This window comes from Cnephaeus nilssonii (genome assembly GCF_951640355.1).
Source record: "Cnephaeus nilssonii genome assembly, chromosome: 16".
Lineage (NCBI taxonomy): Eukaryota > Metazoa > Chordata > Mammalia > Chiroptera > Vespertilionidae > Cnephaeus > Cnephaeus nilssonii.
Window position 1 is genome coordinate 25477110 of NC_137087.1, and position 16101 is coordinate 25493210.

Sequence of the window (16101 nt, forward strand, 5' to 3'; positions counted from 1 at the left end):
TATAACATTTTTTAGTGAAGTTTTGGATATGTCAACTATGACATGCTCATAGCTTACATTAAAATATGCCTACAAGTTAGTTCTTGAACTAGAAATACATGTAATTTCAACACATTTTCCATTGGAGTAATCCTGTTTTCAAATTGAGTCATCTTTTGTCACCCACTTAAAGCCTTTTATCTTGTGAGTCAATATCCTTATTTGTTCAGAGTACTTAAAAGTAAAGAATGTTTAACTATGAAACTCCTTAGATGTCACTATAGTTTGAGGAGAAAGAGTATTGATCACAGGTCAGAACTAGTACTGATGGCGGGGAAGTGGGGGTAACCACACCCAGGGCTTCTAAACATTCATGGCAGCACAAAAGGCTACCGCTACTTTCTTAGATGGATAATCTCCAGAGTCAACAAAAGGCATGCACTAACTACAGTAAAGTGTAAAACTCAAAAATATAAGCTTAAGAGGAAATTTTGTCTACCCTGATTCAGAGCTACCAGGGATTATCTTACTACCCAACTTGACTCAAAATCACATTGTGAAAGGATGATACATTAAAACAAAGAAGCACACCTGCCGATTCACTGGAGGCTGCTTTACTTCTCTTTTTTGTTTCTGGTGGAGGCTGGAATGGTCTCTGCCTCACGGGCTCCTCCCCTGGGATGGCTGTCAGGTCGTGCATGCTGAAACTCCGCAGTCGTTCAGTGATCGCTCCTTGGCTCTAGAGAACAGAGAGCGACAGATCCAAGAAGGGAAAGTACAGTTCAAAATGTTTAATATGTTTACATTGGACATGTCCCCCAACACTTGATCATGAAGCTTATTCATTTTATCATGAAACTTTCAGGAAAGTTGAAATTATTAGAGAGTGAACACCCATAATCACTTGCATTTTGCTTTATTTTCTTTATCACATATCTATCATTTATCCACCCATCCAACAATTTTTGAATGCACTTCAAAGTGAACTATAGATACCAGCACATTCCATCCCAAACATTTCACCTTTATATTTAATTTTAAAATGTAAGAAACATATAATGAGCTTACCCTCAGAGTAAACCGCACCAATAATTTTGCTCTCTCTTATAACTAGCATTTGGAGCTTACGTTTATGATTTAGAAGAAATTTTTAAAGTAAGAGAGGTACTATTGTGAGCTAAACTAAGTCAGAAGTGGTAATGTCTCTGCCCAGAACAGGGTAAAAAAAAAATTTAAGAGCCTAAGAATCTTGGATACAAAATGACATTCAGTTAATGAATTCACTTTCTGGCAAGGCATATCTACTACTATGCAATTTGATTTTGCCATGTTAACAATATGGTAGACACTGAACACATGTGGATATTTAAACTTAAATAAACTAAAATTAAGTAAACTAAAAATCTAGGCCCTTAATTGCACCTTTCACAGGCTCAGCAGCCACATGTAGCTAGTGGCTACTGTATTCGATAATGCAGACGCAGGACATTTCCGCCACTGCAGAAAGTTCAATTATTACATCATTGCACGGCTCGGAAAGGACATTTCTGAACCTTTCCGACATAACCAGATTTCCCCTCAAAGTATAAAGCTTTGGAAAGAGAAAAAGAGATTTCTAAATTTACTCACTTTGAAAATTTGCATAGCACATAGATGACTCATTTCTTATGTATAGCTGAATTAAAAATATTCTTCTGGTGGATTTTTACACTTCTTTCTCCTTCTAACACATGTCAATTTATGACTGCCTCTAGTTATAAAGTTATCATAGAAATTTGTCCATAATGGTTTGTCTCTAAATTTCAAAGCCTAGGTATGGCACTATGAACATTTGAACGTTACTGCGAACATGTATTTTATCCTGAAGGAAATGGTCTTGATTCAGCTACTCTGAGTTAGTGATGTATGATGTTAAAATCAAATGCCGTACCCGACTTAAGCTTTGCAGTTCTGCCATAATTTTTTGAGTTATGAAAAGGAATTATTTAATTACAGGGTCTATATCTTCAATAAAAGTAACTGGGTTCCACGCATTTTTTAAAACATTCTTGGCATGGTTTAATTCATTATTCTTTCTTCCTCCTTATCAGATGTCATTTACTTACTTCAGATATCGGTGACTGAGGGTTTCAGACAGATACTAAAAGAAAGTGACCAGTGCTCTCTGAAACAGATGCCTGGTTTTCTCAGAAATGTCAATGTCTTTGTCTTGTCTTTGTATTTCTGTGCCCTCTCTTAGAAATTCTTGACTTTTTACCTTCTGCCAAACAAATGATAAAGGGATACACATCCATGTTACCCTCTACTTGACTCAGGTGCAATTTTCAGGGCTGGTTATAATGCCCAAACAAGCCCTCCTACTCAAGAAACTACATCTCAGCTTGCAAATGAGTCAAAGTGCCACTGAATCAGTCTAGCTTTATAACGTCCACAAACTTTGGTATCTTTGGGTATAATCAACTAATCACTTAGTATAAGTAATTAGTATAATCAACTAATTACTAACCACAAATGAACTCACACATTATTGTTAGTTCTGTTGTGCTGTATATATTTTGCCTCCAAAACAAGATTTTAAGAAACTAGATAGATGAATAAACCTTAGGCTTCTTCAATTTTCCTAATGTACCTGGTATGGTTCTGATACTGAGATACTGAGCTGGTAATAATTAAACTATTCTTTTTATGCCTTTTCTTTTTTCATTACTCTTAAAAATAAAAAGGCTAGAGGTAGAGAGAGAGAGAGAGAGAGAGAGAGAGAGAAAGAGAGAGAGAGAGAGAGAGAGAGAGAGAGAGAGAGAGAGAAAACGTATTTGTTGTTCCACTTATTTATGCATTCATTGATTGATTGTTGTATGTGCCCTGACCGGGGATCGAACCTGCAACCTTGGCTTATCAGGAGGACACTAACCAACTGAGCTACCCGGCCAGGGTTTTTTTTTTTTTTTTATTATTACTTTTGATTGCTTGAGTTCTCCAAAGATAGGAGCTTGTTTAAACATAAACACTGGTGTTTTTATGCAGAGATTCAGTAGCAAACTACAAGTATTGCCATGGGTATCTACATGGGTAGATTATACCATCCATCAGAGGCTTGTTTCAAGTTTAAATTAAAGGTGAGCAAGGACCAAACCTGAGGTATCTAGGTGATGTACTTACAGCAAAGATTTTAATGTAGCTCTAGAGCAGTGGTTCTCAACCTTTCTAATGCCGCGACCCTTTAATACAGTTCCTCATGTTGTGGTGACCCCCAACCATAAAATTATTTTCGTTGCTGCTTCATAACTGTAATTTTGCTACTGTTATGAATCGTAATGTAAATATCTGTGTTTTCCGATGGTCTTACGCGACCCTACTAGCTGCTGTAGAGCCTAAGACCATCGGAAAACACAGATATTTACATTACGATTCATAACAGTAGCAAAATTACAGTTATGAAGCAGCAACGAAAATAATTTTATGGTTGGGGGTCCCCACAACATGAGGAACTGTATTAAAGGGTCGCGGCATTAGAAAGGTGGAGATCCACTGCTCTAGAGTAACCAACCCTATAGCCCTAATTATTATCAATCTCTTCAAAGTTTCAAAAAAGGCCAGGAAAAGCAAATAGAGGCTGTACACCACCTTTGAGGACCCCCAACACTTCAACAGCCATTATCACTTCAAAAAATCGTATTTTCCACTGGGCCCAGAATAGAGTTAATATGGAAAGAGAAAATTAATGCAGTATTGTGAACTCAGAAAACATTATATAAATTTTAAGTATCCAGGGAAAACTCTAATTATAAAATAATCACACCTACATGCAGACCTATTCCCTCTAATTTTTACGTCTTTAGCACAAAAAGTCCATTAAGAAAGAAATTATGTTTGTAATGAAATAAGTGGAAATACTTCCCCATTACCTCAGATTTCAAAATCATATGCATAGTATGATTACAAGTAAAAGTATGGTTATAAGTAGGGAAAATATGCAAAAGATGAACAGGATAATGTTTGGGCAGATGGGATGAGTGATTTTTTTCAACAATTTCTTTAATATTGCAAAATTAGTCATGGATGGTATCAGTGAAATTTTAATTGTAATGAGATGCATATTAAAAATTTCAATAATGCTTTATAAGCTTACAACAATCTTTTACAGAACAATTCTTACCATACCGTTCAACAATGAATAGCCAGTAAGCTCTGTTTCTGTTATCCTTGACATACTACACTGTAATGCAGAGAAGGCAAGTTCCCAGGTTTTAGGGAAATCTCTTTTCCCTATGGACATTCAACAATTAATCTGATCAAGTCTAGTATAGAATTGACTGTATTTGCATTACGTGAATAATACATTTTAGTGGTTTTAAGATGAAAAAACATATTTATCAAAGAACATTTATAACAGAAAAACATACAAAAGAAAAATTATTTTTAATCCACCACCAAAACTACCTATACATATTTATATATCCTTTTAGCTTTATCTGATTCATCATACTTTCTCAGCTTCAGCACTATTGCTCTTTTGGGTTGGATAATTTTTTGTTGTAGGGAAACTATCCTGTGTGGTGTAAGATATGAAGTATCCACCCTGATCTCTACACCCCTTGGATGCTAGGAGTAGCATCCCCTCCCTCAGTTGTGACAACCCAAAATGTCTCCAGACATTGCCAGATGTCCCTTGGAAGGCAAAATCAACCCCCTTGAGAAACACTCTTAGAGATATAAGAGTTTTTAGAAGTCAAGTTTCACCCCTCTGTTTTTACAGGTAAGAAAATTTATACTGAAAGAGATGAGTGCAGATGATTTGCCCCAAAATCTCATGGTAATTTGTGGCAGCCTCAGGGCTAAAAATGGCAGATAAGTTGACTACTATAGAATTCCATGTTCATTATAACATTCTGCTTCCTAGACAATAGGGAAACAGCAAGGCCATTTTCCCCCATTGTCTGAACAACTGCTTTCTTTTTAAAATAGCTAATAAGTAGCTGAATATCCTCAAATCTTTTCACAAACTGAAAGCCACTAAAACAGACAGCAAAATGTCAGGATCTCTGACCTAATCATGAACACTTGAAGTCAATTAGAGTTCATCAAGTTTACCTGTAAGGCTCTAATTTCTGTGATAATCGATTTTTTGAAAATAATATCTGCTAAATAATTTACCAAAGGCTGCCAGAGAAAATTCTAAGAGATGGTTAATGTGACTATCAGTCTTATTAACTTGTCCTTCATCCGGCAGTAGTGCTGTTCATCTGTACAAAAGCCACCTGCATTTTTCATGTGAAAATCTACGGAATACTGAACACCCTCAGCAAAATCCTTGAAGGTCCTTCATATGTTTATGCTTTGCTCAGCCAAAATAAACTCGTACACTGACCTTGTGAACAGATGCCTGGTAATGAGGTCATAGAACTGAGGAACATTTTCAGAAAATTGCTTTATGGTGTAATAAATGCTCTGTTAGATTCCTATTTTAATCTCTAACAGGCTCAGGTGGTTCAACCCAGGAAACCTAGTCAGGGGCATTACCAATATTAAAAGGTCACACCAAGAGTCCAAATATTTTTAGCCTAAAAGATATATTTTAACAAACTATATGTTGTAAAATTTTTAAACAATTCTCAAATCTTACTCCTGGCTTTCTTGCAGTTTCTCCTCAAACTTGACCTATTTTCTTATTTCAGTTTCAATTTATTCCTTGGTATGAATTGTCTGGTTCAGTGATTCTTCCATCATGATGTCTTTCTTTGACATCTCCAGAGATGAAATTAATTTCACCTACTTTAAAATAGGCACAGTACAACTCGAGACAAATAGTGTTACTGTGATGTTATGTTCAGCATGTTTAATGAATATTTCTAATGAATAAAATCCAGGATGGTTGAAGCCAACCTTGCTGTGATCACACTGAGAATGGCAAGGGCTACCTCACAGACAGTGATCTTGATAACAAAAGGATCATGAAATCACAAACAAAAAGGGCAAGTTCCATAATGAATTCGAATTATGGGATAACGGTTTACCTAAGTGGTCACTTAGATGATTTTATGCTCTCTGTTTCTTGCCTTTGAAGGGAGGAAATGGTTTTAAGGCTTTAAATATATAAATAAAAACAAACAATGAATCACAAAGAAGAAAGACAGAAATATAGGTATACAATTGCTTTTATAGAATTTCTACAGAGAGGTATTTCTGTGAGATAACAATTTCTAGTTGTTGAGTGGTGGATCTCCTGGGTGACTTTTTTTATTAGATATGGGAACCAGGAATGCATTTTCATTAAGCAAGAAATAAAAAGCAAATGTACTTCTTCTAAAAGAAAAAATAATCTTTAAACAAGCTGGAAATATTGCTATTTTGGTATGCCCTGCTGGAGTCCTCCAGTCCCGGGGGTGGCCGCTGAGAGCAGGGCCTGCTTGGCTGTCGCCAAGGCGACCTGGGAGCAGCCAAGCGGGCCCGCAGACAGCAGAGAACCACAGGGAGCGGGCCTTTGGAGAGGGTGCAGGTCGGGCTGAGGGACCCCTCCACCCCCGACCCCTGTGCACGAATTTCGTGCACTGGGCCTCTAGTAATTAATAACAGACTTGTCTTACATGTATACTGTTGTATAATGTTTCCGCCTAATTATCAATGTAACACTTTTAATATATAATGTCAACTTTTCATCCTGTTAATCCTATTAATTATGACACTTCAGCCAAAGATCACCCTGAAAAGAGAAGGCCCATTTGACATTTTACATCCCTTCACCACTGCTATTATATAAAATCACCACTTAACCAGAATATTTATTTCCACAGCATTGATGTTTTAGTTCAAGATAACTAAGTTGAAAAAGCCTAACTCAAAAGCTTAGAATACTATTTAGTCTCAATTTAACTTAATAGCAACAAGCTCAAATTTTCCCTTGAATTTTGATAGATACATATTTATGTTTATTGGGTTCCTACTATATTTTGATAAGCACTGTGCTTTTATACATGCTCTCACAGATGGGTATATTATCCCTGTTTTATACATGAAGCCACTAAGGAATACAGAAGTTAAGTAAATTGCTGACGGTTTAGTCACACTCAGCATTTTTGGGGTTTGAAGCCTGTTTTCTCTCCATACACTGCACACCAAAATCAATTATGCTATCACATTTAAAATAAACCACACTAATTACTACATGCAAAGGAGTCCAAAAGCCACAATGCAAGTTTTCACAGAAGGCATTCATTTGATAACTTGGCTTGCAAAACACAACACATGACATTAGTAGTGGCTAAGTAAAATTTCAAGTTTTAAGAACAGATTTTTTTCCATGCCTTATTTTGAATAATCAGTTACCTCAAATTGATTGAAGTAGGGGTGCAGAAGTAAGCCAGAAATCCTATCAAGATATTGCCACCGAGAGAGAGAATGCCAAAGACAAGGAAAGAAAGAATGGTCATCTTTACTAAAGGTGATTTACTCAAACTATTTTAAGTTTTTAAAGTAGGAAAGTTATGACAAAATGACATTTTAAAGTAGGAAGGTTATGACAAAATGACATTTTCTGGTTTATTTATTAACTAGCTCTCATTTTGTGATCGGTTAAGAGTTTCAAAATATTTAGTTACAGAACATGCTTGTAACATTACATGCTTGTTTTTCCCAGTATTAAAAAAATAAATAGAAAGCAAAATTATGCCAACATTTTATACTGATCTGAAATAAAGAGCCACCCTACTTTATCCATTGACTTAATGTGCCTTGAACAAACATTGTAAATAAGAAATTACCTTCACTGCTGCAGTAACCGCAGCAGTAGCTGCCAAGTTTAAACCTTGCCGTCCAAAGTTTACCATCGTCTCATAGCCTCGTTCCTTTGCTTGTACAATATAATCATCAATCTCCTGGGGGAAAAAACCCAAACCACATAGATATTAATTATATTTAAGTATAGTGTCCAGAAGCAAAAAAATAGGACTCCCCAATAATATAATCATTTCACAATTTTTATAGCATAAAGCATTTGATGATATATATTTCTAACAAATGATTTATGGCAATAATTTAAATATCTTACCCTTTCCTTTGAAGAAAGAAGTGGATGAAGGAATTTTCTATATATTAAACTTGCTCCTTTGGTATAGGGAGAGAGCAGCCATATGACAAAAGCAATCTTAAGTTCATAGTACAGGGGGAACCTAACAAGAAAAAATTTGAAGAACAACAACAAAAAGCCTATGAAAATAAACTCCAGATAATGAACAAGTAACAAAAAACTTCTTAAAAAGTTCAGTCACTATGTTAAATTTTCACATGTAAAACTGAGAGATCGAAGAAACACCTGTGTTTGAATGACAAACTAATTTAGATAAATATAGATATCAGTTGAGGAAAGAGCAACCTGATCCCCACAGAGATTCACACCTTCTGGTGAGGATTCTTCAGTGTAAGCAAGCACAGGGAAGCTGCCAACTGAGTGTGGCAGCCCAGAGGGCAGTGACAGCATTTAACCAGGCAGTAAGGTATCCCCGCTCTGTCTGCAGCGCCCAAAGGCCATGGCAGTTCCTGATATACCTCCAATCATAAGGACGTATATTTATAGGCCACACGTGCACAATGTTAGCCCATACACACATCTTCTCATTCTCAGAACTCCCAGAAAACTTCCCCTCCCATCTCATTTGGCCAGAATTCCAGCACTTTGCAAACCTAAACTGTTCACTTGCAAAATAAACGGAATTACCGTTGTAGTAGACTGAGAGTTAGGGTTAGATCTGGCCCATGGCCCTCTTCATGAGACTTTGCAATGCCTTCCCTGTAGGCTGAGTACACGTCCCCAAGCAGTGACAGTGGGCTTAACCATGTGACTTGCTTTTGCAAACAGAATGAGTGTGACAAGTCACGTGCAAGGAGAAGTTTTAGATGCCCTTTGACTCCCCATCCCAACACCCCCACCTTCTTTCTTGCTTTAAATGTTTGCTTTCTGCTGTGACAAGTGCTTCTTCAGCCTAGGTCCCATAAAGAAGAGACACTTGAAATAGTCAAGTCCAGCAAAGCAGCAGCAACCATCTGCCCTCATGTAGTGTGAACAAGAAATAAATGTTTGTTTTTCTAACTTCTTATGCTTTTAGGGTTACTTGCTGCCACAGCAAGTTAACTAATATAGCATGAGGGAATCAACATCCTGTGGTCATGAAGATACACGATGACTGAAAAACCTGGACTCTTCTGAGGAGGCAGATGGGTATCGCGCAGTGAGGAATGCCAGCAGAAGGTCCCTGCGATGCTGCAATCATAGAGGAATTTCTGGTTTCATTGTTTGTGGTAAATGCTCCCTACATTGTTTGTGTATTTTTTTTTTTATTCCGCACCTGAGGAGTTTTTTTTGTTTGTTGTTTTTTGAGAGGGAGAGGAGGGAAGGGGGGGGGAGGGAGGAGAGGGGGGGAGAAAGAGAGAGAGAGAGAGAGAGAGAGAGAGAGAGAGAGAGAGAGAGAGAGAAACACCGCTTGGTTGCTTCCTGTATGCGCCTGACCATGTGCCCTGACTGGGAATTGAGCCAGCAACCTTTTGGTATATGAAGCTCCAACCAAGTGAACCACCTGGCCAGGGCTAGTTTTTTAATAATCTATGCTATATTTGCAATCATAAAACAATGAGAAGTCTTTACAAAAAGAACTAAGATTTGGAATCTGTGTTTGGACATTTAAAAACAAATAAACAGAAAACCCTCTCCCAAACCCCTATACCAAAAACATGCCAGGTAAATGAATGAGCTATGGGACAGAGAAAGGAAGAGAAAGATGGATGAAGATGCAGTACAGAGAAATTCATAGTAAATAAGGGCAGGATGCTAAGAACATTTAAGTCTGATGACTTCAATTTTTTTCTAGCAATCCAATGTGACCTAATGTGCCGTGAGAATATGATGAGAATAGCAAAGTCAGAAAGACCGTTTAAGGAGAGAACAGTAAATGTCTGAAACAGATATAAGAGGGAATTGGAAATAGCAACTGACCAAAAGCAACTAAAAGGAATAATGAAGTTCAAATTGATACCTATATGAGCAACTGATTCATTTTTTCATCTCATTTAGTAGCCTGGGAAAGAAGTAAAGACAATTGGGCTTATTTAGGCTGAAGATTAGCGCAGCAAGGGCAGCTGAAGATACTGGCAAGGCAGTAAGTTTACAGATTCTGAAAGGAGGACTTTTCCACGTGATGTCAAGGTTTAGATAGAAATGCACTACTGAAATACAGCACAAGGAGATTCAAGTTGTCCCATTAAGTATTTGCTCCTCAGTAAAATGTTAAATCCTTGAGGATATAAACATGCTTTAATTTTATCTCAGAGGTTTGGAATAGAGTTGGAGGTCAATGGGTGTCCCCATGGATGCCATCCAGTTTGAATGTAGATGAGAGTTTTAAGGATGGGGAGGGAGTGCTGTGGGTGTCAAAAGAGGAGTCTTTTAGGAAGTGATAAAGAAAAATAGCCTGAAGACATCAGTGTGGAAAAAAAGAATGAGAACCAATTTCTCTATTCCAGATCCTGGGAGATGTGTGGGGGATGGGCAGGGAGTGGCCTGGGAGAAGAATGAGCTGCCTTTATTTCAGAGAGACTGTGAGGAAAGTAATGTTCTTATGGGGAAACCAGATCAAGAACACGAGATACTGGATAATTAGGTGACTTGATCAAATTCACTTAGTTAACAGCAAAAGCAGGATCAGAACTCAGGACACCTGATAACAAGTCTATAGTCTGGTCCTTTCTCAATACTAGAACTTACCAAGCAACTGTCTGATCTGCTACTGTTTCAATCACAGTGTATAGAGCAAAAACAATCCAGTACATCATCCATCGAACCTGCAGATAATAAAAATACTTATGAAATAATAGAGTAAAATTATTTGTAACTCTGAATAATTATGTATATCTCATATATATACATTTCTAAATATATAGTATGTTGGATCAAATGCAGAAGGCAATGGTTTAATTTTCAACAGGTTTCATGTTTGAGCTCCTCACATCACTGTATCAGCAGTCCTGGGATACAAGAACCAAAGAATAACACATCTCTGGGCCTGATACAATGTAATATAGGGATCTGAATGAAAGAATTAGAAAAATAAGATATATTTCTCTTAACTAAAGGAAAGTAAAAGATCTTATCTATAATCCTTCTTTTGGAAGACTATTAGTTATTTAATTATTATATAAATAATATGGTAGACCACATTTAATCTGTACCAGTTTTTTAAGTTTTGCATTCCTATATTTTCCATATATAGAAACTTTTCAGAAACCAAAGAACAATTCTGGATTTGTTATATGCACAATGCTAATCACTCATTTTGAAAGTCTAAGGTTAGTGTCTTCTTTCCCTACATATAAACCTGTTACAGCTCATACATCCATTTCTTTCTTCTAATCCATTTACCACAATGATAGTTACAAAAGACTGAATGTTTGTGTCCCCCCGCCCCCAAATTCATGTTAAAATACTAATCCCAAATGTGTATTAGGAGGTGGAGCTATTGGGAGGTGATTAGGTCATGAGGGTAGAGTCCTCAAGAATTAGTGTCCTAAGAGGATCCCCAGAGAGCTCTCTCCCCTTCCACCATACGAGGACACAGCCAAAAAATGATGGTGTCTGAACCAATTTTTTTTCAGTTCTCTCCCTCTCCTATACTCTGCACAGGGATCTCAGAGAATATTAGCACCATCTTTCCTGGGAAGGTGGAGGCTTAAATTAAATTCTTTCTTTCCTAAACTTTCTATGAAACATATTATTTGAGAAACATATATTATTTAAGTCAATGCTTGTTATTCATTATTTCACAATTTCACAACCATCATTATGATTGTGATCATCCAACTGGAAAAGAATCTATCTATATATAAAAGGCTAATATGCTAAGTGTCCGTCTGACCAGTAGCTATGACATTCACTGACTACCAGGGAGCAGAGGCTCAACGCAGGAGCCGCTGAGCTGCAGTGATTTGGCAGTGGCGGTTCTTGGGTGACGCACCCCAAAACCAGAGAGGAGGGAGCCCGATTCCTTGCAGGGCCATGCGATTCCACCTTTGGCCATGAGTTATGTAGTTGCTGGGGCACTGTTGCCCTGAATCTGGTTTATTGCACACTTGTGTTTGCATTTCACACCCTGTACGACAGCAACTTTGCAGAGTGCCCTCTCGCACTCCAGGACCCCTTGGGTGATGTCGGGGAGCCAGTTTCGGCCCGATCCCCATAGGCCAGGCCCAGGGACCCCACCTGCTGGAGGGACTCTGCTCACTCCGCAGATGCCCTTCAAGTCACGGCGCCACCCCAGGTGTGGCTGGCCTTGGGAGGTTGGCTCCAGGGATGTCTACCCAGTCCCGCCCCACCAGCCACCTTCTAATTAATTTCCTTTCAATGTGCATGAATCCGTGCACCAGGTCACTAGTAATAAATAATACTCCAAGGAGAGTCTTTTTTTTTTTAATTTCTTTATTGATTAAGGTGTCACATATTTGTCCTCATCCCCCCATTCCCATCCCACACCCCTCCCCATGGATGCCCCAACCCAAGGAGAGTCTTAATTTGCCTGTTAATAGACCTGAGTAAAGGCGAAAGGGATTGCATAGACAGTAACTGGTGGTATGCCCTGAAAGACTAGTTCTTGGATTTACAGCTGCTACACACCCCATAGATTTCAAAAACACCCTTGCTTCAGTGTAGTCAAGTGCTTATTTAGTTTTCAAATTAAATTATCAAATTAATTTTAAAACCCACAAAATAAATTACTGCTTTAAAATATATAAAGTTTATCTCCAAAAAAGCAAAACATGTACTTAGGTTGTGAGACTATTTAATAATGTCAACATTTTTAAAAGAGGATAAAAAGAAGAAAAAGGGTATGCCTTTTTAGTTAAAAAACATCAACAAATTATCTAATCAATGGGATATTCCTGGACATTTTCCTGGGGGATTGGCTATAATTTTACATAAGCAAAACTCCATGGTTTTAACTTATCTTTAATAGGTAAATTCTTTGACAACATGCTCTCTTAACCTTATGGGATTTTTGTTCTCCTTATAAGAAATATGGATCTCAAATATAGTTGAACCCAAGCAATAGTTAAATGAATTCAGTGTGTGTGTGTGTGTGTGTGTGTGTGTGTGTGTGTGTGTGTGTTATTCATGGGAGCGACCACAAAGAAAGTTAACCTTGAAAAGATATTACTTCCTTTTTCCACTAATGGATTTGGTCGGGATTTTATACCAAATGATTACTCAGCAAAGCTTTTATTAAAACTATACCTCAAGGCTGTTCAGCCTACTGTTTAAGGTTTTGCCCAAAGGAAAAACAGAAATAAGTCAAGGTTAAAAAAAGAAGAGAAAAGAAAAGGGCAAGTCACCAAATTATAAGCACAACTAAAAATATATGACGATAAAATATTATTTAGAACAGCAGAAAACACCAATAACAAAATGCAGTATTAAAACAAAAAAAATTGGTAGGAAAACAATCACACTGATAATCTTGTAAATGTATGCAATCAAATATAATGGGAATAAGTGCTATTAAAATGTCATGCATATAAAAGTCACTTAATAGGTAACTAATAAATCACCATCCCCCTTTCAAGTTACTGGAAAAAGGTTACTGGCATCATCTTTATTGGTAAAAATTTATGTTCTTGAAAAATCTGTGAACAAATAGTATTTCTTCCAGTTCAAAAACAATTGGTAAGCCGAAACCAGTTTGGCTCAGTGGATAGAGCGTCAGTCTGCGGTCTGCGGACTGAAAGGTCCCAGGTTCAATTCCGGTCAAGGGCATGTATATTGGTTGCGGGCACATCCCCGGTGGGGGGTGTGCAGGAGGCAGCTGGTCGATGTATCTCTCTCATCGATGTTTCTAGCTCTCTATCCCTCTCCCTTTCTCTCTGTGAAAAATCAATAAAATATATTAAAAAAAACACCAATTGGTAAAATCAACAAAGTGTTGTTTAGATAGTTTTGCAAGAACAATGATTAATAAGAAAGCGGTACTCAACTTTTTCTTAAAAGTCTCTTTGATCCTAGGGAATTGAATTGAATTATCCAATAAGGTGAAACTTATACATATAAACACTAAGATAGACACACACACACACACACACACACACACACACACACACACACGCAACCTACTTTTAATCTTTCATATCAAGCATAATTTAGCAATTCTTAAGGACTCAAGAGGCTTCACTGTATTATAACATTCATTGACAAAACTGCAGCAAACCCTACCTGTCATGGTAACAGAAATAGGAATATGACAACTTTTGTCCTCAAGAATTTAACATTTTATTGGGGAGAAAAATGAGTGAAGACTGTGACCCCCCCCCCAAAAAAAAAAAAGTTGTTATTTTCACATTAGATGCTCTAGCTCCAGTATGAGTCAAGGTCACAAGAAATTAAGGAAAGCTTACTAAAAGGACTATTTATAAGTTGTGCACAAGGCAGAGGAAAATCAATACAGGATAGTGGTGTACTCTTGAGCTAGCAACAGCAGGAACTACCATCACCCCGAGGTGTGACGGAGGGAGGAGTGGGAAAGGTTTCCAGGAGTCCAGACAGGGTCACTGTAGGGAAGGACTGCAGCCTCAGGTCAAGACACAGCCAACCAGTGGGGGCAGGAAGTGGGGAGAACAATACTCAGACCTCGGGTTCACCCTGTCTTCTGTCTCTCATGGGCAAACCCAAAGGGAAGCCAGAGCTAATGCAGTCTGTATGGGTCAGCTTCTTGGGACATAAGGAAGGAAAAGAATGTGGAGTGTGGCGAGGAAACTCCACTGGAAGGACGGAAGGTTCCAGCACTACTCAGCCTGTCAGCTCTTAGAAACATTCCCAGAATGGAGTCACTTATCATCACTTCCACAGATACCTCCCAGCCCAGATGACCATAATCTCCTGTCTGGATGATTCCCATAGCTGAACACTCTGCTTCTTTGGGTCTATTTTGCATAGAGCAGTCAGTTATCTCCTTAAAACACAAGCCAAATCATGTCATTCCTCTGGTTCAAATCCCTCCCATGGCCCCCATCAGGAACCTTCATCACAGCCTAGAAGGTCCTCTGGATCCTGCACCCGCTGCCTCTCTGGTCTCGCCTGGCACTCCTACTCCTTCCCCTGTTCATCTCCAGGCACAGTGGCCCTTTTCCTGTCCTTTGGGCACGTGTGGATATGCTCCTGCCGCAGAGCCTCAGTACATGCTGTTTCCTTGCCTGAAATACTCTTCCTCATACGAAGAGCTTCCTCACTTGCTTCAGGTCCCTGCGCAAATAATTATCAGAGATGCCTTTCCTGACCACTCTGCTTAAAATATCTGTATCCTCCTAACTCCCTGATTGATTTTTCTCTTTAGCATATATATCATAGACACATCTAACAAATATCTACTGCCCCTCCCCACCTTCCCCTACCAGAATGTAAACCCCAAGAGGGCAAAGGCCTTATTTTGTGCACTGCTGACGCTCCTGTGCCCGGCACAGAAGGGGCTCAAGAAATATCTGTTGATGAACTGTTGACTGAATATGGGCCTGCACATAGCTTAGTGTGCTCTTTTTTGTTGGGAGTGCAAAAGGTTAGACAGCAGACAGGAGGTGAAGACATGATGGGTAAGCCTAAACTAGTATTTTAAGAGATCTGGTTTAAAGAGAAAAAAGGAAGGGGAAATACTAAGTAGCCTGAGACAAAAATGAAAGCATGTTTGCACCCTCAAGGATGGCGCATTTTACCATGGAGATAGACTGAAATTATGAGAAAGCAGAAATCCTTAATGAAACCAGATCCAAGATGAGGCTAAGAAAGATTAGGAAGAAGAGTGGGCTCAAGAAAGAAGCAGGGATGCATCTTCCTTGGGACAAAAGGAGAGGAAAGAGTGGCTGTGTTGATGAGAGGATTGAAGTGGTCATAGCTGATGACCTCTATGTTTACTAGTACTATGCACTAGTAAACATAGAGGTCATTTTTAGGAGGGCAGGCCATCTTTTAAAGCTGGGGGTGATTGGATTTAAGGAGAGCAGTAAAGGTTTAGAACAGTGGTTGGCAAACTCATTAGTCAACAGAGCCAAATATCAACAGTACAACGATGGAAATTTCTTTTGAGAGCCAAATTTTTTAAACTT

The 16101-nt window shown here is 38.3% G+C and overlaps 1 protein-coding gene across 1 annotated transcript in view; it reads right to left on the reverse strand.

The window, feature by feature from the left end:
- The window catches only part of REEP3 (receptor accessory protein 3), an 82827-nt gene that overhangs the window by 14481 nt on the left and 52245 nt on the right, over positions 1-16101 (reverse strand). Inside the window, exons 3-6 of the mRNA XM_079793553.1 lie at positions 10730-10806; positions 8024-8144; positions 7737-7850; positions 571-718 (exon numbers count right to left, since the gene is read on the reverse strand). Of these exons, the coding sequence (XP_079649679.1) occupies positions 571-718; positions 7737-7850; positions 8024-8144; positions 10730-10806 (460 nt within the window). The remainder of the gene's footprint in view (positions 1-570; positions 719-7736; positions 7851-8023; positions 8145-10729; positions 10807-16101) is intronic.